This window comes from Pongo pygmaeus, chromosome 2 (assembly GCF_028885625.2).
Source record: "Pongo pygmaeus isolate AG05252 chromosome 2, NHGRI_mPonPyg2-v2.0_pri, whole genome shotgun sequence".
Classification (NCBI taxonomy): domain Eukaryota; kingdom Metazoa; phylum Chordata; class Mammalia; order Primates; family Hominidae; genus Pongo; species Pongo pygmaeus.
The window spans coordinates 208897092-208921854 of NC_085930.1; the positions used below are offsets into that span (position 1 = coordinate 208897092).

Consider the following 24763-nt stretch of genomic DNA (forward strand, 5'->3'; position numbering starts at 1 on the left):
TATTCTGTAGTTATTGAATATAGATTTCTATACATGTTAATAAGGTGAAGTGATTGATACTTTACTTCAGATTTTCTCTATTAAAAATTATTGGCCAGGTACAGTCACTCATGCCTATAAGTCCAGCACTTCTGGAGGCCGGGGTGGCAAATTGCTTGAGCTCAGGAGTTCAAGACCAGCCTGGGCAACTTAGTGAAACCCCGTGTCTACAAAAAATACAAAAATTAGCTGGGTGTGGTGTTGTGCACCTGTAGTCCCACCTACTTGGGGGGGCTGAGGTGGGGGGATCACTTGAGCCCAGGAGGTGAAGGCTGCAGTGAGCCAGGTTTGCACCACTGTGCTCCAGCCTAATAAAGACTATATTAATACAAGAGAAAATAGGTGTATTTAGCTTGCTTGTGGTTCAAGCTTACACGTGTATCTTTTCAGTTTCCTACATTTACCTGTGTGTATGCGTGTGTGCTTGTGCATTTTAGGCATTACAATATATATCTTTTGTTTATTGCATGTTTTTATTTTTGAGACAGAGTCTCTCTCCGTTGCCCAGGCTGGAGTGCAGTGGCACAATCTTGGCCCACTGCAACCTCCGCCTCCTGGGTTCAAGCAATTCTCTTGCCTCAGCTTCCAGAGTAGCTGGGATTACAGGCGCCCGCCATCATGTCTGGCTAATTTTTGTATTTTAGTAGAGACAGGTTTCGCCATGTTAGCCAGGCTGGTCTCAAACTCGTGACCTCAAGTGATCCACCCGCCTCAGCCTCCCAAAGTGTTGGAATTACGGGCATGAGCCACCACACCCGGCCTATTACGTCTTTAATGTTAATATTATCACACTGTCTGGGGCATGATGTTGAATAAGAGTGGTGAGAGTAGACATCCTTGCCTTGTTTCTGATCTTAGAGGGAAAACATTGTCTTCCACTGTTAAAAATATTAATTGTGGAGTTTTTGGGTAGGTATGCTTTATAAAATTAAGAAAATTCCCTTCTATACCTAGTTTTCTAAGAGTTTTTTTTTTTTTTTAAATCATGGATGGATGTTGAATTTTGTTAACTGTCTTTCCTGCACCAGTTGATACAATCATGTGGCTTTTCTTCTTTACTCTGTTGATATTATGAGTTACACTGATTGATTTTTTTGAATGTCAAATCAGCCTTGCATTCTTGAGATGAACCTCACTTGGTGATGACTTATTACCCTTTTTACATTTTGCTGGGTTTGAATTGCTAATATTTTGTTGATGATTTTACATCTATATATTTTTATTTTTTTAGAGACAGGGTGTTACTCTGTCATCCAGGCTGGAGTATAGTAGCACAATCATAGCTCACTATACAGCCTTAAACAACTTGGCTTAAGCAGTCCTCCTGCCTCAGCCTCCCAGTTAGCTAGGATTACAGGTGAGAGCCACCACACCTGGTTCATTTATTTTCATGTTTAGTGGATATGGGGTCTTGCTGTGTTTCCAAGTCTGGTCTGGAACCACTGGGCTCAAGGAGTCTTCCTACCTTGGCCTTCCAAAGCTCTGGGACTGTAAGTGTGAGCCATTGCACATTTACATCTATATTAATAAGGGATATTGGTCTGTAGTTTTTTTTAATTTTATTTTTTTAATTTTATATTTATGTTTTTTACCAACTACTTGCAAGGATATTGGTCTGTAGTTTTCTTTTCTTTTCATCTCTAATAATAACTTCAGGTTTATCAGGGGAACCCGCCCCCAGTATTTCAATGTAGGTTCTTTCTATTTTCCCTAAGTGTCAGCTGGCTGAGAAATAAAGAGAAAGAGTACAAAGAGAGGAATTTTACAGCTGGGCCTCCAGGGGTGACATCACATATTGGTAGGACCGTGATGCCCACCTGAGCCGCAAAACCAGCAGGTTTTTATTAAGGACTTTAAAAGGGGAGGGGGTGTACGAACAGGGAGTAGGTCACAAAGATCACATGCTTCAAAGGGCAAAAAGGAGAACTAAGATCACATGCTTCTGAGGCCAGTAAAGATCACAAGGCAAAGGGCAAAGCAAAGATCACAAGGCCAAGGGCGAAATCAAAAATTCCTGATAAGGGTCGATGTTCAGCTGTGCACATATTGTCTTGATAAACATCTTAAACAACAGAAAACAGGGTTCTAGAGCAGACAACTGGTCTGACCTCAAATTCACCAGGGTGGGGTTTTTTCCCCACCCTAATAACCCTGAGGGTACTGCAGGAGACCAGGGCATATTTCAGTCCTTATCTCAACCGCATAAGACAGGCATTTCCAGGGTGGCCATTTATAGACCTCCCCCCAGGAATGCATTCCTTTCCCAGGGTCTTAAATATTCATTGCTGGGAAAAGAATTTAGCAATATCTTCCCTACTTGCACATCTGTTTATAGACTCTCTGCAAGAAGAAAAATATGGCTCTATTCTGCCCAACTCCTTAGGCAGTCAGACCTTATGGTTGTCTTCCCTTGTTCCATAAAATCGCTGTTATTCTATTCTTTTTCAAGGTGCACTGATTTCATATTGTTCAAACACACGTTTTATAATCAATTTATACAGTTAGATACAATTATCACAGTGGTCCTGAGGTGATGTACATCCTCAGCTTACGAAGATAACAAGATTAAGAGATTAAAGTAAGACAGGTGTAAGAAGTTATAAGAGTAGGCTGGGCGCGGTGGCTCACACCTGTAATCTCAGCAATTTGGGAGGCCGAGGTGGGCGGATCATGAGGTCAGGAGATCGAAACCATCCTGGCTAACACGGTGAAACCCCATCTCTACTAAAAATACAAAAAAAAAAATTAGCTAGGTGTGGTGGCAGGCACCTGTAGTCCCAGCTACTGGGGAGGCTGAGGCAGGAGAGTGGCGTGAGCTTGCAAGTGAGCTGAGATTGCACCACTGCACTCCAGCCTGGGTGACAGAGCGAGACTCCGTCTCAGAAAAAAAAAAGAAAAGAAATTATAAGAGTATTATTTGGGAACTGATAAATGTCCATGAAATCTTCACAATTTATGTTCAGAGATTGCAGTAAAGACAGGCATAAGAAATTATAAAAGTATTAATTTTGGGAACTATATGTGTCCATATTAAAATGAATCTTCACAATTTATGTTCCTCTGCCGCGGCTCCAGCCAGTCCCTCCGTTCGGGGTCCCTGACTTCCTGCAACACAGGTTTGGTATCAGGATAATGCTGGTCTCATAGCATGCGTTGGGACATGTCCCATTTTCTTCTATTTTCAGAAAGAGTCTCTGTAGAATCAGTGTTGTTTCTTCCTTAAATGTTTAGTAGAATTCACTCATTAAGCTATCTCAGTCTGGAATTTTCATTTTTGAAAGTCATAAACTATGAACTCATATACTTTGATATTGGACTATTCAGGTTATTAATTTCTTCTTAACAGTGTTTTATTAAGTTATCTCTCTCAAAGAATTTCACTTCATTTAAGTTGTCAAATTTATGGACATGAAGTTTTTCATAACATTCCTTTATGATCATCTCTAAATGGCTGGAAAGTCTGTAGTGATATCTTCTGTGTAGTTTCTGACATTGGTAGTTTTTATTCTCTCTGTCTTTTTTTTTTTGAGATGGAGTCTCACTCTGTTGCCTAGGTTGAAGTGCAGTGGCACGATCACTGCTCACTGCAGCCTTGAACTCCTGAGCTCAAGCAATCCTCCTACCTTAGCCTCCCAAAGTGCTGGGATTATAGGTATGAGCCACCGTGCCAGCCTTAGTGCTTTCTTTGAGTTTAATGTTTTTTTTTTTTTTTTTTTTAGTATCTTAAGGTGGAACCTTAGATCATGAATTTGAGATCTTTTTTCTAAAATAAGCATTTAAAGCTATCAGTTTCCTCTAAATACTCCTTTAGCTGTATCCCACAAATATTAACTTGGTGTAATTTTATTTTCATTTAGTTCTATTTTCTAATTTCCCTTGTAATTTTCTCTACTAACAGGGTTATTTAGAAGTTTGTTGTTTGAGTTTTTCAAAAGTATTTGGGGATTTCCCAGATATTGTTCTGAAATTGCATTCTAGTCGAATTTTGTTATTGATAGAGAACATCCTTTTTACCAGTTCTTTTATGTCTTAAAGTTTCTTTTATGGCCCAAAATATGATCTAGCTAGGTGAATGTCCCACATGCACTGGAGCAGAATGTACAACACAAAATATTGAGTGTTTGCTCCAGCGACTATAATATATGTAGTGTACTTATGATATCTATTTAAAATAGTCATGTTTAATATAGGACATTTTCAACAGCATAATTTCATTCATTTTGCTGTTGTAATATAATATTTTAAATATATTAATATATGACTTCTTTATATATCATAAACCTCACAATTAGGCCAGCACGGTGGCTCATGCCTGTAATCCCAGCACTTCGGGAGGCCGAGGCTGGCAGATCACCTGAGGTCAGGAATTCAAGACCAGCCTGGCCAACGTGGTGAAACCCTGTCTCTACTAAAATTACAAAAGTACAAAAATTAGCTGGGCATGGTGGCAGGTGCCTGTAATCCCAGCTACTCAGGAGGCTGAGGCAGGAGAATTGCTTGAACCCAGGAGGCGGAGGTTGCAGTGAGCCGAGATTGTACCACTGCACTCCAGCCTGGGCAACAGAGAGAGACTGTCTCAAAAAAACCCAAAATAAATAAATAAAATAAATTAAAAAAAATAAACTTCACAATTAAAAAGTTACAATTTTTGCTTTAAATATTTGTCTCCAAAGAAATTAACAGAAGAAAAGAAGTGTGTATAATTGTGTTGACCACTCCAGGTTTGGTGATTGCTAGGTGGCCTTGCTAGACTCAGCTTGTCGTACTCACAACTGAGATTTATTACAGTGAAAGCATACAAAGTAAAATCAGCAAAGGGAAAAGGATCATGGGACAAAGACTAGAGGAAATTAGGCAAAAACTTCCAAGAGTCCTCTCCTAGTAGAGTCACTTAGGACCTGCTGAATTCCTTCAGCAGTGAGTTGTGACAGTGTGCACAAAGTGTGGTCTACCAGGGAAGATTACCTGATTCTTCGAGTCCTTCCAAGAGTCCTCTCCTAGTAGAGTCACTTAGGACCTGCTGAATTCCTTCAGCAGTGAGTTGTGACAGTGTGCACAAAGTGTGGTCTACCAGGGAAGATTACCTGATTCTTGAAGTCCAGGGTTTTTATCGGAGGCTGGTCATGTGGACAGAATTTCAGCCACTGAAATTTCAGACTCCAGAAGCAAGCAGATGTTCAACATTAACCACAATGAGCCATCCTTATAAGCTAGTGAAGTTTTAAATTACACTTCCAGATGACAGCAAAAGGTCAACCTTACAAGCAGGCCTTCCTATAGAGAGCAGCAATCTCTGACCTGCTGTATTGACTCTTCTGCACAATAGTCTTTCATATCTATTCACATATTTACCATTTCCAATAGTTTTTATTCCTTCCTACAGAAGCAGGTTACCCTTTTGTGTTATTTCCATTCCCACGAAGAACTTCCTTTAGCATTTCCTGTAGTGTAGGTCTGCTGGTGATGAATTTTCTCATGTATGTGAAATGTCTTTATTTCCTCTTCATTTTTGAAGGGTACTTTCATTGGATATAGACTTCTGTGTTGAATTTCTTTATTTTAGCCCTTTCCTGTTTATTTCATTGTCTTCTGTTCTTTATTGTTCTTCATAGAAAGTCAATGCCATTCGTACTTCTCTTCCCTTCCTATGTATAATGTTGTATTAGTTGTTCTCACACTGCTATAAAGATACTACCTGACACTGGGTAATTTATAAAGGAAAGTAGTTTACAGTTCCACATGGCTGGGGAGGCTTCAGGAAACTTACAATCATGGTAGAAGACGAAGGAAAAGCAAGGACCTTTTTTACATGGTGGCAGGAGAGAGAAGTACAAGCAGGGGAAATGCCAGAGGCTTGCTTATGAAACCATGAGATCTTGTGAGAACTCATTCACGATCATGAGAACAGCATGGGGAGCACCCCCAAGATCCAGTCACCTCCTTCCCTTGACACATGGGATTACAATTCAAGATGAAATTTGGCTGGGGATGCAGAGCCAAACCATATCAAATGTGTTGTTTTTCTCTCATTGCTTTCAATATTTTATCTTTATTTTTAGATGTCACAAGTTTGCCTATTATGTACCTGGGTGTTGTTTGTTTGTTTTTGGGGACAGAGTCTCACTCTGTTGCCCAGGCTGGAGTGCAGTGGCATGATCTTGGTGCACTGGAACCTCCGCCTCCCGGGTTCAAGTGATTCTCATGCCTCAGCTTCCTGAGTAGCTGGGATTACAGGCGTGAACCACCGTGCCCAGCCTTGTTTGTTTTTTATCCTGCTTGAGGTTTAGTGAACTTCTTGGATCTGTAAGTTGATGTCTTTCACCAAATTTGAAATTTTTTAGCTGTTATTTCTTTCAGATATATATTCTGTCTCCTATTTTCTCCTGTCCTTGTAGGACTCTAATTACATGTCTGCTAGACGGCTTGGTATCCATTCTCTGAGGCTCTGTTCTTTTTTTTTTTTTTTTTTTTAAATCTTTTTCATTTCTCTTCTTTGGATTGGATAATGTCTAGATCTATCTTCAAGTTCACTGATGCTTCTGCCATCTCCAATCTTCTTTTAATTCTTTCTAGTGAATTTTTTCTTTTGAGACAGTCTCGCTCTGTCACCCAGGCTGTAGGGTGATGGCGCAGTCTTGGCTCACCGCAGCCACCATCTCCTGAGTTCAAGCAGTTCTCATGCCTCAGCCTCTGGAGTGCTGGGATTACAGGTGTGCACCACCACGCCCGGCTAATTTTTGTATTTTTAGTGGAGACAGGATCTCACCATGTTGGCCAGGCTTGTCTGGAACTCCTGACCTCAAGTGATCCACCCACCTCAGCCTCCCAAAGTGCTGGGATTACAGGCGTGAGCCACCATGCCCAGCCCCAGTGAATTTTTTCATTTTAGTTGTTATACTTTTAAGCTCTAGAATTTCCATTTGGCTCTTTTTTCTTTGGTTCTTTTCATAGTGTCTCTTCTGAGGTTCACTATCTGCTTACTCATTATGTGTATGTTTTCTTTTAAGTACCTGAACACGTTTCAGCTGCATTAAAGTAGTTGTTTAAATTCAGGTCATCTTAGGGTCTGTTTCTATTCCCTGCTTTTTCCCCCATTGTGGATCTCATTTTCCCATTTTGTTCTCATTGCTGCTGATTTTTTATTAAATAATGGACACCATAGATGATACATTGTAAAGTCTGGATTCTGTTGTATTTCTCTGAAGAATTTTTTTTTTTTTTTTTTTTTTTTGTAGCTGGTGTTTAACTTAACTGTGTTCAAAATTACAAACTCTTATCTCCTGTTGTTGGCAACATTTATTCTTTGCTGGGTTTTATTGCATACATATGTAATTTCATTGTCAGCCAAGGAATTTAGTGGTCAGTCAGATATTTGACTGAGTTTCCTATGCAGATTTTGGGGTACCTTCTGTGGCTTCTTCTCTTGCAAGATTTCCTCTCTAACTTCTAATTTTCTGGTGATACAAGTTCTGAACATTTTGCTGTAGCTCCTCAAGCCAGTGAGGCTCTGACCTCCTGCCACTCCAAGAGACAGATTAGGTAGTGCTCTCAAGCAAAAGTTAGACTTGCAAATCTCAGAGATATAATTCCTGTATTCCAGGAGTAAATTCTTCCAGATTCTGTCTTTCTCCCTCCCCCAAATACTGTCAGACAGTATATTTTGTCCGGACTTTGTAATGTGTTATCTGCAGGGAGGTTAGTCATGTAATGGGGTTCCTAAAATGTACCATATCCCTTTGCTGTGCTCAGACATTTCTGTTTTTTTTTGAGATGGAGTCTTGCTCTGTTGCCCAGGCTGGAGTACAGTGGTGCAATCTCGGCTCACTGCAAGCACCACCTCCTGGGTTCTAGCAATTCTCCTGCCTCAGCCTCCCAAGTAGCTGGGACTACAGGTGCCTGCCACCATGCCCGGCTAATTTTTTTGTATTTTTAGTAGAGACGGGGTTTCACCATGTTAGCCAGGATGGACTCAGTCTCCTGACCTTGTGATCTGCCTGCCTCGGCCTCCCAAAGTCCCAAAGTGCTGGGATTACAGGCGTGAGCCACTGCGTCTGGCCTCTGATGGTTTTTTAAGGACCATAAAATAATCGGTTACCTGGAGATAGGTTGGAATGGAATGAGTAAAATACTGGAGGTAGGGTGTCAGGCCATTGTAGCAGAGCAGGCAATACGTATTGAGAAAATCTATGGCTGTTACTATATTATATTAATAGATCAAACATACAGTTTTCTACAAAATATAGAATTCTATTTTCTTGTATAAATCTGCAGAAATAGTATAAAAATAAAAATGTGGTTGTCCATTGCTGGAATTATATGAATGAGATAGTGTACAGCTTACTTTTAGTTAAGCTAACACAATTTTTTCTTTTGTACATCAGGAGTTTCCTAAAGTGTTGATACTGCTGAGACCTTTCTTGACTTCTTTTATTCATCCCTGAAAAAATCATGTAAATAGTAAATGAGAACTGGAGAAAAAATTCAAAATGAAAAACTCTTTCATAAATAAATTTTTGTCCTCTTTTAAAGTAATTGAAGATATTTTTGGTTTCTTCCTGTCATTTTCTCAAGACTCAAAATTGGCTAAACTAGGAATTATATAAGAAACTACAAATAAGTGACAAGAGAACCCTAAAAGCATTTTGGCAGCTACTGTATCCATAATGATTTAGTCATGTGACTTGAATTTATGGTTCTTGCCTTCCAAATGGCAGCCCTTGCTTGGGAGAGCTTTGAGGTTCAAGAATGCTGACACGGTGGAATATGGGCCAAGAACTTTTTCTCTGGGTATTACACTTGAAATTTACTTCATTATTTTAAGTTTGGATCGCAATGGGTTAATCTGTATGTCTTAAAAATTTTTCAAATCTGTTTCCTTTTTTCAGGTCATAAATAAAGTTCATCTTAAGGCAAATCATGTGGTCAAGAGAGATGTTGATGAGCATTTAAGAATCAAGACTGTCTATGATAAAAGTGTTGAAGAGTAAGTACACCATTGTATTGTCATCTTTTTCATTATTAATCTAAATGTTAAAGATATTTTTGTCTGTTACCTGAAGTTCTAAAAATCTATAGATAAAACTTAAAAAGGACTAGTGTAGCTTCAAAATGGAATTAAGCTGAAAATGCATTTTAGTCTGAAAATATGAAACCACGGGATATGATTAAAGTCTATGCATTATGAATAATTTTCTTTTACCATCTTCCTTTCCTGGTCAATCATGAATAATTTAAACAGAACAAATGTGGATCTATTTGGATGTGGACAGTAACAGACCTGGAAGGTACTCTTCAATAAGTACTAGTGTTACCGGAAAGAGGTCCAGCCCAGACTCCAGGAGAGGGTTCTTGCATCTCTCACAAGAAAGAATTGGAAGCAAATCCATAGAGTAAAGTGAAAGCAAGGTTATTAGAAAAGTAAGGGAATAAAAGAATGGCTGCTCCATAGGCAGAGCAGGCCCAAGGCCTGCTGGTTGCCTATTTTTATGGTTATTTCTTGATTACATGTGCTATGCCTCTGAGAGGTAATCCTTATGTTTTTATGTCATTATTTTCAGGTTGCTCCCTGAGAAAAAGAATCTTGTAAAGGTATGTAATAAATACTCATAACTTGAACTGGACACTTAAAATTTTATTGCATGCAAATTCTACTTCAGTAAAGAAAAATATATACATGACTTTTGTGACTGAGTGAAAGGTATTGGTAGTAAAAGTGTTGATCATTTCACAAAAGGTGTCTTTGTGATGCTCTCATGAAAACTTTGTTGGTATTTGGCATTAAATTAGTCATTTTTTTATAATTTGATAATCAGTCTTCTCGTTTTTCTGCTTGCTTTCTCAAGTTTTTGGGGAGCAAATCATGCAGAGAATAGGGTGAAAAACAATTTTTGAAACACATTGACAACACTGTTCTCTTGGTGGAAATGTTTATTTTCCTGAGAATGGATTTACCTGATAACCACATCAGGTTTTTAACTGTATGGAGACACACACACACACACGTGCACGCACGCACACACACGCGCACATGCACGCACACACACACGCACACACACACGCATGCACACATGCACACACACAAAACCAGTTCACTATGGGCGACAGAAATTGATGAGTTTAATTAAAGGTAAGATTTTCTTAACATAAACTATCTTAGTGTTGGAATCATCTAAGTCAGTCCATCATTCATAGTAATCTAGATTAATAGTTGAGATATATCACAGTTTTGTTAAAGGTGTAGTATTGAAGGAAATTAATATTTAATTAAAAATAAAAAATAGTTGAGATACATGTTTTCTGGCTTTCTATTTAAATGGGGCTAGGGAAGGAAATTTCTGCCTAATGTTGTTTTCCCAAGCTGAACTAGAAAATGGGGGAAATTCTTTTCCTCCTAGACTTACTCTGTTCCTACCCCTTGCCATACAACCTTGACTAACTGGTATCTGTTTTCCAGAATTATAAAGCTTTTTTTCATTACTATCCTGTGTTTGCTTCTTTTAAATATAATTTATCTCTTCCTTATAATTCTGGTTTTTTTTTTAACTTTTATTTAGAACAAGCTTTTCCCACAAGCGATTTCTTATTTAGAGAAGACTTTTCAGGTCCGTCGACCTGCGGGCACTATCTTACTTAGCAGGTATGTCACATGAAACACAGATCATTTTCTTCAGCCATTTAGTACTCTGCCTTTCCCGTTCTATGAACATGGCAAGGTACGAAACTTATACTAGAATTTTATTATGCTTGTTCTTAGGGACTAACTGCAAGGTATTTAAAAAGAATAAAAAAGCACCTGCTGGATACTCATTCTTTCCCTGACCTTTCACTGTGAGATGGTCTACTGAATTTTTTCTGGGTGTAGTTGTCCCCTGTTCTCCAGATCGCCTTTTTCCCTCTTTCATGTGGATACAGTGTTGGCTTTATGAAGTATTTGGGTGTTTAAAAACCCAAATCAAGAGGATTTCCTATAGAACCCAAATTCTTTCTTAGCTACTTTCCTAACTAAAATAGTAACATTATTAATGAAGTAATATAGCAGCTACCAGTTGGTTTCCATGTTTTTAACTGCTATAAAACATTCTCTTTTTTGTATTTAAACTTTGATATACAAATGGACTGAAGACAATGCGCAACAAACCAATACCTCCGGAAGGAAAACGATCCTCACAGGTACTGCACCGGGGAGTGTGCCGCGCACACAAAGTGCGGCCCCGTTATTGTTCCCGAGGAACATCTCCAGGTATTTCACCCTGCTCTTGGCAGTGCTTTTACACTTGAGGAGATTTTGAATTTGTGAGTGTCACAAAATTTTTACAGGTTCAAGTTCAAAGGCTTAGTAGCTTCCCTGGTCTACAAAAAGTAATCACAGACATGCTGATTTTATTCTTTCATTAGCTTTCAAGTGAGTTTAATGGTATTTTCTTTCTTCACTCCTCCCCACAGGCCTCCCTGTCCCTGTTTATCTTGGTCTGCTGAATCAGTTTAGCTTAGAACATTATCTTGTCTTCCAAAATATCTTTTAGCAAGGCATGTACCTCAGTTTTTTAAAGGACTGTCTGACACCTCTTAAGATAAAAAATATGTATGCTTCAACCCAACCTAGAAATTTATTCCACAAAATACTAATGGCTACATAATATATGTTTAAAGGTGTTCTTTGCAAAACTATAAATATGCCTATTTAGGGTGTTAGTTAAGTTCTGGTATAACCACGTAGTAGAATACTGTGCAGTTGTTAAAAAGTGAAGGAGATCTCTATGTACTGACTTGGAAAGATATTTAAGCTCTTACATGAAAAAAAGGTTGCGAATCAGTATGCACAGTTAGCCCATTTTATTTGAAAGTATAGAAACACAGACAATAAAAAATGATCAAACAATCTGGAAGTACACATGTTAAATCTGGATACATATAAAAATTATCAAACTATCTGGAAGTACCCACATGTTAAATCTGGATACATATAAAAATTATCAAACAATCTGGAAGTACACACATATTAAATCTGGGTACATACAAAAATCATCAAACAATCTGGAAGTACACACTTTAAATCTGGATACATATAAAAACGATCAAACAATCTGGAAGTACACACATGTTAAACTTGGATACATAAAAAATTATCAAACAATCTGGAAGTACACACATGTTAAATCTGGATACATATAAAAATCATCAAACAATCTGGAAGTACACACGTTAAATCTGGATACATAAAAAATTATCAAAAAATCTGTAAGTACACACGTTAAATCTGGATACATAAAAAATTATCAAACAATCTGGAAGTATACATGTTAAATCTGGATAAATATAAAAATTATCAAACAATCTGGAAGTACACATGTTAAATCTGGATACATATAAAAATTATCAAATGATCTGGAAGTACACATGTTAAATCTGGATACGTATAAAAATTATCAAATGATCTGGAAGTACACACGTTAAATCTGGATACATATAAAAATCACCAAACGATCTGGAAGTATACACACGTTAAATCTGGATACATATAAAAATCATCAAACAATCTGGAAGTACACATGTTAAATCTGGATACATATAAAAATAATCAGTCTGGAAGTACACACGTTGAATCTGGATACATATAAAAATTATCAAACAATCTGGAAGTATACACACGTTAAATCTGGATACATATAAAAATCATCAAACAATCTGGAAGTACACACGCTAAATCTGGATACATATAAAAATCATCAAACAATCTGGAAGTATACACACGTTAAATCTGGATACATATAAAAATTATCAAACAATCTGGAAGTACACACAAAAAAAACGTTAAATCTGGATACATGTAAAAATTATCAAAGAATCTGGAAGTACACACGTTAAATCTGCATACACATAAAAATGATCAAACAATCGAAGTACATGTTAAATCTGGATACATATAAAAATTATCAAACAATCCGGAAGTACACACACGTTAAATCTGGATACATATAAAAATTATCAAACAGTCTGGAAGTACACGTGTTAAATCTGGATACATATAAAAATGATCAAACAATCTGGAAGTACACCCGTTAAATCTGGATACATATAAAAATGATCAAACAATCTGGAAGTACACACACATTAAATCTGGATACATATAAAAATCATCAAACAATCGAAGTACACACACACTAAATCTGGGTACATATAAAAATCATCAAACAATCTGGAAGTATACACACGTGTGGATACATATAAAAATCATCAAACAATCTGGAAGTATACACACGTTAAATCTGGATACATATAAAAATTATCAAACAATCTGGAAGTATACACACGTTAAATCTGGGTACATATAAAAATTATCAAACAATCTGGAAGTATACATGTTAAATCTGGATACATATAAAAATTATCAAACAATCTGGAAGTACACATGTTAAATGTGGATACATATAAAAATTATAAAATGATCTGGAAGTACACATGTTAAATCTGGATACATATAAAAATTATCAAACGATCTGGAAGTACATGTTAAATCTGGATACATATAAAAATCATCAAACAATCTGGAAGTATACACACGTTAAATCTGGATACATATAAAAATCATCAAACAATCTGAAAGTACACATGTTAAATCTGGATACATATAAAAATAATCAGTCTGGAAGTACACACGTTAAATCTGGATACATATAAAAATTATCAAACAATCTGGAAGTACACACACGTTAAATCTGGATACATATAAAAATTATCAAACAATCTGGAAGTACACATGTTAAATCTGCATACATATAAAAATGATCAAACAATCGAAGTACACGTTAAATCTGGATACATACAAAAATTATCAAACAATCCGGAAGTACACACACGTTAAATCTGGATACATATAAAAATTATCAAACAATCTGGAAGTATACATGTTAAATCTGGATACATATAAAAATGATCAAACAATCTGGAAGTACACACGTTAAATCTGGATACATATAAAAATGATCAAACAATCTGGAAGTACACACACGTTAAATCTGGATACATATAAAAATCAATCTGGAAGTATACACATGTTAAATCTGGATACATATAAAAATGTTAATTGTTTCTTTAAGAGATTGTTGGGGAAAGTGCTTTTCTTTTGTAAGTTATGGAGATTTTTGTGATGTTCTGATTTTTCATATTGAACATCTATTACCTATATCAAAAAAATAAAAAATTTAGGCTGGGCACAATAGCTTACACCTGTAGTCCCAGTACTTTGGGAGGCTGAGGCAGGCAGATTGCTTGACTCCAGGAGTTTAAGACTAGCCTTGGCAACATTGTGAAACCCTGTCTCTACAGAAAATACAAAAAGTTAGCCAGGAGTGGTGGTGTGCACCTGTGGTCCCAGCCACTTGGGAGGCTGTGGTGGGAGGATTGCCTGAGCTGGGGATGTGGAGGTTGCAGTGAGCTATGATCTTCCCACTGTACTCCAACCTGGGTGACAGAATGAGACCCTGTCTCAAAAATAATTAGATAAATAAGAATATCTCAGACTATGCCTAAGCTAAGCTGTTGCTTAATAAAAAACTACAAGGTCAGGCACGGTGGCTTACGCCTGTAATCCCAGCACTTTGAGGGGCTGAGGTGGGTGGATCACCTGAGGTCAGGAGTTCAAGACCAGCCTGGCCAACATGGTGAAACCTTCTGTCTACTAAAAATACAAAAGTTAGCTGGGCATGGTGGCGGGTGCCTGTAGACCCAGTTCCTCAGGAGGCTGAGGCAGGAGAAGCTTGAACCCAGGAGGCAGAAGTTGCAGTGAGCCCAGGTCACACCACTGCACTCCAGCCTGGGCAACAGAGCAAGACTCCGACTCTGGCTCAAAACAAAACTAAACTAAACTAAACTAAATAAATAAGAATACAGCATATTGTCATTAACCATAGTCACTGTGCTTTACAATAGATCTCTTGAACTTATTCCTTCTAACTATAAACATGTATTCTTTGACCAACATCTCCTCAGCTCCCACTCTCTTAAGTAATTGATTTTAAAAATTATAAATGCGTGTGTTAGAGAAGGAAGAATAAACAATGTGTGTTTTCTATTAAATGAGAATTTTTTTTTTCCCTCTACAAGCATTGCTTACACCTTAAAAATAATAATTTACTGATTTTTCTGTTTCTAATTTGGAGATTATGATTACTTGGGAATTTTGATAGAAGTAGCTTTCAAAAAAGCGACCATTACAGAGGCAAATAAGATTTGCTGGGCAAGGTGTGGTGACTCACGCCTGTAATCCCTAATCCCTGCACTTTGGGAGGCCAAGATGGGAGGATTGCTTGAGGCCAGGAGTTTGAGACCAGCCTGGTCAATATAGTGAGACCCCGTCTATATATATTAAAAAAATTTTTAGGCTGGGCGTGGTGGCTCATGCCTGTAATCCCAGCACTTTGGGAGGCCGAGACGGGCTGATCACAAGTTCAGGAGTTCGAGACCACCCTGGCCAATATGGTGAAACCCCGTCTCTACTAAAAATATAAAAATTAGCTGGGCATGGTGGCGGGCACCTGTAATCCCAGCTACTTGGGGGGCTGAGGCAGGAGCTGAGCCGAGATCATGCCGCTGCATTCCAGCCTGGGTGAAGAGTGACTCTGCCTCAAAAAAAAATTTTTTTTAATAATAAAAGATTTGCTTAGAAGATTAGAAACAAGGGGAGGTGACTCATACCTTTATATTGTTTGAATTTTTAACAAGATGTGAATTACATTATAATAGGAAATATATTTCCATTAGGAAATTTTTTTTTTTACCACTTAGTTTAGGATTAATTGTAGATTCAAAGAAAGTTGGAAAAAAAAAGTTGCTTTTAGGGAAATCCCTTCATCTAGTTTCAGAGTTTTAAAACCTTTTATATTTCTGTCTTTTCAGCATCCTGTTTGGTTGGCCTTCCTTTGTAAATAGGAATTATTTAATTGAGGTTATAGGTTTATGATCATTTTATGTAAAGCGGACATTTCAGTTAAATAAATTCAGAATTAGAGCTAGGTATTGAGTAGACAGGGAGGTATGGATTTTGATAAAAGTTTAGGGATAATAAAGATTAAATTGTACTGTGTTTATAGTGTAGATTTTACTATAAGATTAAATGCCACTACAGCTAACTTTGTCTCTGTTCTGGCTTTCTGATGTCTCCCGTGGGTGCAGCAATGCCGGGTCTACCGCGGGGGTAAGTGGCCTCATGGAGCAGTGGGTGTGCCAGACCAAGAAGGCATCTCAGATGCAGACTTTGTTCTTTACGTTGGTGCTCTGGCCACTGAGAGATGCAGCCATGAAAACATCATCTCTTATGCAGCCTATTGTCAGCAGGAAGCAAACATGGACAGGTAAACTTTCCTCCGGGACTTAGTTTCCAAGATCTAATGTGGGAACTCTTAAAGCAAACTGTATTTTTAGTGTTAAGATTACAGGAATCTTGCATTTGCCAGATCGCCTCTGGTAGACAGGAATAGCATGCTGCCTGGATTTGGAGTGGGGTTAGGAGACCGTGATTAGACTGTTATTAATGTGATAACCCAAGTTTTTAGTCAAAGTGAAAGAGAGAAAAGTGAAGCACTTCATTTGACTTTTCTCCCTGCCGTTCCTCTTCCATTTTGATCCTATCGTTTTTGCCAAAATTCCAAAGAAAAAGTCTGCTGTCAAGTGGGCCAAATGCGGTGGCTCACGCCTGTAATCCTAGCTCTTTTGGAGGCTGAGGTGGGAGGATCACGTCAGCCCAGGAGTTCGAGACCTGCTTGGGCAACATGGTGAGAACTCATCTTGACAAAAAATAAAATTGGCCAGGTGTGGTGGCACCCACCCGTGGTCCCAGCTACTCAGGAGGCTGAGGTGGGGGGATTGCTTGAGTCTGAGAGGTTGAGGCTACAGTGAGCTGTGATCATGCCACTGCACTCCAGCCTGGGCACCAGAGTGAAACCTTGTCTCCCACAAAAAAGAAAAAACAAAATGGCTGGGTGCGGTGGCTCACACCTGTAATCCCACCTCTTTGGGAGGCTGAGGCGGGTGGATCACTTGAGCTCAGGAGTGTGAGACCAGCCTGGGCAACATGGTGAAACTCTGTCTCTACAAAAAATGCAAAAATTAGCCAGGAGTGGTGGCAGGTGCCTGTAGTCCCAGCTGCTCAAGAGGCTGAGGTGGGAGGATTGCTTAAGCCTGGGAGGCGGAGCTTGCAGAGAGCTGTGATTGCGCCACTGCACTCCAGCCTGGGCCACAGAGCCAGACCCTGTGTCCAAAAAACAACAACAACAATAATAATAAGTCCACTGTCAAGAGAATTTTCTTTCCAGGTGACTCCTGCTCTAAGGAAACAATTTGAACTTTAATTTTAGGACTTCTGTGCTAAAACTGTTAAGAAAGGTGTTAATAATGACTATTCATCTAATTGTTATATAATTTGTTATATGTGATGCACTTAGCTAAATGTCACTTAGAAATTCAGAGTTCTCTTTATTTACAAAAGATTTCAAAAAATTTTCCCGTGAAGCAGCTCAGCTTTGAAATGAAAAGTTATATATGCAGAAGATTGCCTGTCACACACTAGACAAATCAATTAAAGGCAGTAGAAATTGCTGTATGTCTCAGAATAGATTGTATGTAACGTTCTCAAATCTAGGTGAGATTAGATTTGAGATTAGCTGACTTCAAAGGGAGTCAGCTAGTCTTTTTTTTTTTTTTTTTTTTTTAGAGACAAGTCTCGCTCTGTCGCCCAGGCTGGAGTGCAGTGGCGTGATCTTGGCCCACTGCATCCTCTGCCTCCCGGGTTCAAGCGATTCTCCTGCCTCAGCCTCCCAAGTAGCTGGGACTACAGGTGTGCGCCCGACTAATTTTTGTATTTTTAATAGAGACAGGGGTTTCACTATGTTGGCCAGTCTGGTCTTGAACCCCTGACCTCAGGTGATCTGCCTGCCTTGGCCTCCCAGAGTGTTAGGATTACAGGTGTGAGCCACTGTGCCTGGCCTCAGCTCGTGTTTTGACCGACAGATGGATGTTTAACACCTCAGCAGTTGTCCTTTTATGCACATGAATTAGTTAACTAACTTCTCCTAGATTTGTTAGAGAAAAAGCAGTTACCTTCATTTTTTTTTTTTTTTTGAGACGGTGTCTCACTCTGTTGCCCAGGCTGGAGTGCAATGGCATGATCTTGGCTCACTGCAGCCTCAACCTTCTGGGTTCAAGTGATTCTCCCGCCTTAGCCTCCTGAGTAGCTGCGACTACAGGTGCACGCCACCACGCCTGGCTAATTTTTGTATTTTTAGTAGAGACAAGGTTTCGCCATGTTGGTCAGGCTGGTCTTGAACTCCTGACCTCTGGTGATCCACCTGCCTTGGCCTCCCAAAGTGCTGGGATGACAGACATGAGCCACCGCGCCCGGCCTTAAGTTCTTCTTTTTCAAGGAAGTGAAACCTTCCTTCACAATTGCTATATTGCATTAATTCATTTCATGAATATTTGAGCAGCCAACAGATGAGGTAAACAAAACATAGATGTGTATCTGCCTCATGGAACTTATGAACTGCAGAGGGAGACAGGTATTAAATATTCCTGCAAATAAATATGTGATTTCAAAGTATGATAAATACTTCGTAGAAAATAAATAGAATGTTGTAACATAGAGGAGAATAAAAGAGGAAACACCTTGTAGATCAATTGAACAAGAAAGACCTCTTTGAAAAAGTGAAACGTTAGCCGCAACCTGAACATTGATAGGCTGTAGCCAAATAAAGAGATGTGGGGAGAGCTTGTGAAGGCAGAAGCCATGTGCACCTGTTGCTTCAGGAGCCCCTCAGTGGACACTGTCAGAGGACAGGTGCTTTGACAGGCAGACAGGATTGTTTTCTTCCAAGTGCTGCAGGAAGCCCCTGAAGGGTTTTAAGCCTGGAAGTGAAATCCATTTTATATTTTAGAGGTCACTGTGGCAGTTTTTAAATAAAAGAATTGTATTCATACTTTTTCTAATTCTATGTCTGTTGCTATTACCTGTGAAGAAAATGTAAAGTATTTAACAATTTAAATCAGATAACTGTACTTTGTAAATAGGCAGTTATACTTTGATGAGGTTTGTGGTGTTTCTATGTAAGATGTTAAGATAGTGGTAGGAGAACTGAGCTTGGGGTTCCTCAGCATGGTTCATTGGCCACAGCTTTTGAAAGACAGGGAGGTGCATAGGTGGAACTGAATTACTCTGGACTCTTGAGTCCTAGTCTGCCTTTGGACTTGCAGGTTCTAGGCACAGAGAGAGATGTAGAAGTGTGTAGATTCTAAAGGGTGTAGAATTTGGAAGAAGGTGATGGGAAGGTAGAAATATTTATGTGAATGTAGGCAGTGTTGGAGCAGGAGAAAGGGAATAGCAAACAGATAAGAAGGGCCAGCGACTTTCAGCAATCTGAACCACTCACTTATTGCCCCATTTGATAACTGCTTTCCTCTCTACCTGCTTGTCTTTGTGCCCGTAGATATACTGAAATACTGAAGTCAAATATGGATTTTGCAACTAAAATAGTGTTAGAATTTGAGCCTTTCAGTTCATTCTTTTTTGGGTATATATTGATATATTTCAAAAATTCACATTAAAGTATAATCAACTATGTCCTTTTGTGGAAACAGGTGTTGATTTGCCATGCCATAGGAAAGTAGAGGATACATGTCTTAAAAGTAACATAGTGATGGTACAAAATTGCATTGGATATTTTGCAAAGATTTTTCTGTCCTTGAGCAGTATTTGATGGAGAAGTAAATGTTAATAAATATTGTTCTGGAATGTAATTTAAAAATTCAATGTCTGTTTTGACAGGCCAATAGCAGGATATGCTAACCTGTGTCCAAATATGATCTCTACCCAGCCTCAGGAGTTTGTTGGGATGCTGTCCACAGTGAAACATGAGGTTATTCATGCCCTGGTAAATTCTAGCCTTACTGTTCTTTCCTTCATGCCTTGATTTTCTGCTTAGTATGTTCTCATTTTTATACATATATTCCATTTTAAGATGATGTGGATTCCTAGACTCATGTCCGTGTACATGTACCCTAAAACTTAAAGTATAATAATAATAAAATTAAAAAAAATTCAAAAATTAGTAGGGCATGGTGGTGTGCACCTATGGTACAAGCTGCTTGGGAGGCTGAGGTGGGAAGATGGCTTGAGCCCAGGGAGGTTGAGGCTGCAGTGAGCCAAGATTGTGCCACTGCACTCCAGCCTGGTGATAGAGGCTGACTTTGTATCACACAAACAAACAGAAAGATTTATAGAGCTTTTTCCTCTTTTAAAATTCTAAGATTGAAAAATGAATGACACTGAAAGGCCTATGGAAGTATATAGATACGGCAGAGCCCTGGGCTGCTGCTGCTGCTGTTTGTTTGTTAAGGCCCCATGATGGCCCACTGCAGCCTCAGCCTCCTGGGCTCAAGTGATCCCACCTCAGCCTCCCAAGTAGCTGGGACTACAGACATGTGCCACTACACTTGGCTAATTTTTTTTTTTGGTAGAGATAAGGTCTCGCTATGTTGCCCATGCTGGTCTCAAACTCCTAGGCTCAAGTGATCCTCCTGTCTCAGCCTCCTAAAGTGTTGAGATGAGAGGGATGAGCCACTATATCCAGCCCTCTGCTGCTGCAACCTCCTGGGCTCAAATGATCCTCCCACCTCAGCCTCCAGAGTAGCTGGGACCACAGGCACGTACCACCATGCCCTGCTAATTTTTGTATTTTTAGTAGAGATGGGGGTCTCGCCATGTTGCCCAGGCAGGTCTTGAACTCCTGGGCTCAAGTGATCCCCCCGCCTCAGCCTCCCAAAGTGCTGGGATTACAGGCATGAGCCACCGCGCCCGGCCCTTCTGCTGCCGCTTCTGATAACCATGTGAAAATCCTTATAGGGAGAAAGTAGTAATGACTTGCCACTTCCTCGAATTAAAGGAAAGGAAAGTGTCAGCTAAATATTTTTTTACATGTATATTTGAACACATACGAATGTTTATCTTCCCAGTAATTTTTAATTAAATTTATTGTAAGCAAGTGTCAGTCTTGGCCACGTATCTCAGTGTCCAGCTTCCATCTTTTCAGCTCTGGTCCAGCTCTTGTTCAGAAGTGATACCTGATAGCTGATACCTTCTCAAAAAAGGAAGAAGGGCCGGGCGCGGTGGCTCTCGCCTGTAATCCCAGAACTTTGGGAGGATTCTTTTATATATATAAGAAGGCCAAAATAACTTTAAAACGCAGACAGACTTTCAAAACCATTTCATAATGTATACACACACACACACACACACAGCAAACAGGAATTAAAAACACAACAGCTGGTGTTCTTTATGGTTTAAAAATTCTAGTGGTGCTTGGAAATATAATTATAGGACAGTAATTAATGTTTATAGTATTTATACTGAATATAAATTTAAAATATATAATACATTTTAGAAAATTTCTCGTTAGAAATATTTACCTCAAGTAATCAGAATTTAAAATTTATAAATATGGAACACTTAATTGTTGTTCAATTCCAACATATAAGAAGTTCCTACGGAAGCACTGGTGTGGTAGTATCAGTGCTCTCTTTTGAGCACAGGCCTGTAATCAGCCTTGATGTTTTTCACTTGAAGACATTTTGAACTTTTTCTTATAGGGTTTCTCTGCTGGGCTGTTTGCATTCTACCATGATAAAGATGGAAATCCTCTCACTTCAAGATTTGCAGATGGCCTCCCACCTTTTAATTATAGGTATTTTTGTTGTTGTTGTTGTTCTTGTTCTCCTCTTTTAGGAGGGTGCTAAGACTAGAATCTGAGAATCACAGTATATTAGAGGCCATAAATAATAATGTCTTCATGGAAACCTAAGGAAATTGTAGATATTAAAATGGGATATGAGGCCATTTTATGAAAACAGAACTTGTGAGATATAAGTAAGGAGGAGAGAGATAACCCACACACAAGAACCATTCTTCAGCTGATAATTTACAGTGCTTCCTTGCATTGAGGATATTCCTCAAAAGCATCAAACCTTCTGGCCAGGCACGATGGCTCACGCCCTCTGGCCAGGCACGGTGGCTCACGCCCTCTGGCCGGGCACGGTGGCTCACGCCTCTAACCCTAGCATTTTGGGAGGCCGAGGTGGGCTGATTGCTTGAGCCCATGAGTTCAAAACCTGCCGGGCAGCGTGGCAAAACCCTGTCTCTACAAAAAAATACAAAAATTAGCCAGGCATGGTTGCATGCGCCTGTAGTCCCAGCTACTTGGCGTGCTGAGCAGAAGGATCAATTCAGCTTAGGACGTTGAGGCTGCAGTGAGCTGCGATCACACATCTGCACTCCAGCCTGGGTGACAGAGCGACTATCTCAAGAAAAAACAGAAGCCTTCCAGTAAAAACGAAGATAATAGAGTAATAAATTCAGTTGTTACAGATATAAAGAATTGGATTTTGCTTTAACTGTATTTGGGGAAACTGTTAATCTTGAAGTATGAATGATAAAGAGATTGGAGTGATCAGTAAGGTAAAAACTTTATTTTCGGGCTGGCTTTGTTTACTACTTATGTGTAAACATTGCCTTACCATGGAAAAACAGGAATTAAAAACAACCTCTCTAAGGCATGGGTAGATGAACAGATATGTGATAACAAATACAAAAAAATGTTAATTACAGAATCTAGGTGAGCTGGTTGATTATAAGGGTGTTTATTAAACAATTCTTTTAATGTTCTGTATGTTTGAATTTTTTTTTCCTTTTTTTTTCTTTTGAGACAGAGTCTCGCTCTGTTGTTCAGGCTGGAGTGCAGTGGTGTGATCTCGGCTCACTGCAAGCTCTGCCTCCAGGGTTCACGCCATTCTCCTGCCTCAGCCTCCCTAGTAGCTGGGACTACAGGCACCTGCAACCATGCCTGGCTAATTTTTGTATTTTTAGTAGAGACGGGGTTTCACCATGTTGGCCAGGCTGGTCTTGAACTCCTGACCTCAGGTGATCTGCCTGCCTCGGCCTCCCAAAGTGTTGGGATTACAGGCATGAGCCACCGCACCCAGCCTATGTTTGATATGTTTGAAATTTTTTTTTTTTTTTTGAGACGGGGTCTCACTGTGTCGCCCAGGCTGGAGTGCAGTGGGGCAATCTCGGCTCAGTGCCAGCTCCGCTTCCCGGGTTCACGCCATTCTCCTGTCTCAGCCTCCCAAGTAGCTGGGACTACAGGCGCCTGCCAACATGCCCAGCTAATTTTTTGTATTTTTAATAGAGACGGGGTTTCACCATGTTAGCCAGGATGATCTCGATCTCCTGACCTCGTGATCCGCCCGTCTCGGCCTCCCAAAGTGCTGAGATTACAGGCTTGAGCCACCACGCCCGGCCGAAATTCTTATAAAACAGTATTGGAAAAGAAAACCCTCTTTATGTTTTCTGTTCTTTTGCTGAGAATGAAAGATTTGTAGGGAAAATGGTAGAAGTAGTCTAGGGAATAAGCCAGAAAAAAAATGACTTAGGGTACAGGGAAAAATAAAAATTGATGTCCATTGTAATTTTCTATAATAGATAAATATGTTACTTTTGTAGTAGTGCTTTTATTTATGCAGGGTAGATTGCCCAAACTGGGATTGCTGATTTAAAATCTGTTTACACTATAAATTTTAATAGAAACTGCCATGTTACATTTTTCTTAAAAGGTCTAGCAAAGCACATTCCCACCAGGTGTGTATGAGTGCTTTTGTTACCACTTTATCAGTATTGGATATTATAGATCTTTTTTGTTTTTAAGCCCAATTTGATGGATTAAAAGATAGTATCTCATTGTTGTATTTCCAGGACTATAGTGAGGTTTTAGCCATTTGCATTTTCTCTTTGTACACTGCCTATTTATTTTCGTTGTCCAGTCTTTTAGGTTAATTTTCCCTTTCTAATCACGTTGTAGGAGTTCTTTATAAATTAGAGATATTACTTCTTTTTCATGCTTATTATAAATATTTCTCCTAGTTTATCTTTTTACTTCATTTATCATGCTTTTGCCGTGTATAGAAAAGTTTTTAAGTTTTTTATCATTAAATTCATCTATCTTTTTTTTTTTGAGATGGAGTCTCACTGTATTGCCCAGGTGGGTCTCGAACTCCTGGGCTCAGGCAAGCTTCCTGCTTCCATCTCTCAAGCAGCTGGGACTACGGTCACGTGCCACTGTACCCCGATGTTTTTTTCTTTGTTGCTTAAGGCCTCAAAAGATTATAAAAATATTCTCCTAAATTTATTCTAGTAAATTATTATTCGATTTCTTCACATTTATAGCTTCAATGCATTTGAAATTTTTTTTGATTTATGTATTTTGGGATTCTTTTGTAAGGTGCATATATGTTTATGATTGTTATATCTTTATGCTGGATTTACCCTTACTGCTTACTGCAGTGTTGATCTTCCCAGGCTCAGGTGATCTTCCCACCTCAGCCTCCTGAGTAGCTGGGACTACAGGAGTTTACCACCATGCTCATCTAGTTTTTTATTTTTATTTTAAATTTATTTTATTATTTTTTGAGATGGAGTCTCACTCTGTTATCCAGGCTGGAGTGCAGTGGCGTGATCTCGGCTCACTGCAACCTCCATTTCCCAGGTTCAAGTGATTCTCCTGCCTCAGCCTCCTGAGTAGCTGGGATTATAGGCATGTGCCACCACACCTGGCTAATTTTTGTATTTTTAGTAGAGACGGAATTTCACCATGTTTGCCAGGTTTGGCCTCATACTCCTGACCTCTAG

The 24763-nt window shown here is 39.1% G+C and overlaps 1 protein-coding gene across 10 annotated transcripts in view; it reads left to right on the top strand.

Moving 5' to 3' along the window:
* Positions 1–24763, top strand: part of LMLN (leishmanolysin like peptidase) — an 84007-nt gene that overhangs the window by 5313 nt on the left and 53931 nt on the right. For 7 of the 10 annotated variants that reach the window (XM_054480584.2, XM_054480586.1, XM_054480590.1 and 4 more), the window contains exons 2-8: positions 8925–9022; positions 9597–9627; positions 10593–10675; positions 11161–11278; positions 16210–16388; positions 19853–19958; positions 21673–21767. In XM_054480584.2, coding sequence (XP_054336559.1) covers positions 8925–9022; positions 9597–9627; positions 10593–10675; positions 11161–11278; positions 16210–16388; positions 19853–19958; positions 21673–21767 — 710 coding nt within the window. The remainder of the gene's footprint in view (positions 1–8924; positions 9023–9596; positions 9628–10592; positions 10676–11160; positions 11279–16209; positions 16389–19852; positions 19959–21672; positions 21768–24763) is intronic. The other 3 variants (XM_054480587.1, XM_054480585.2, XM_063661398.1) reach the window with 1 other exon arrangement.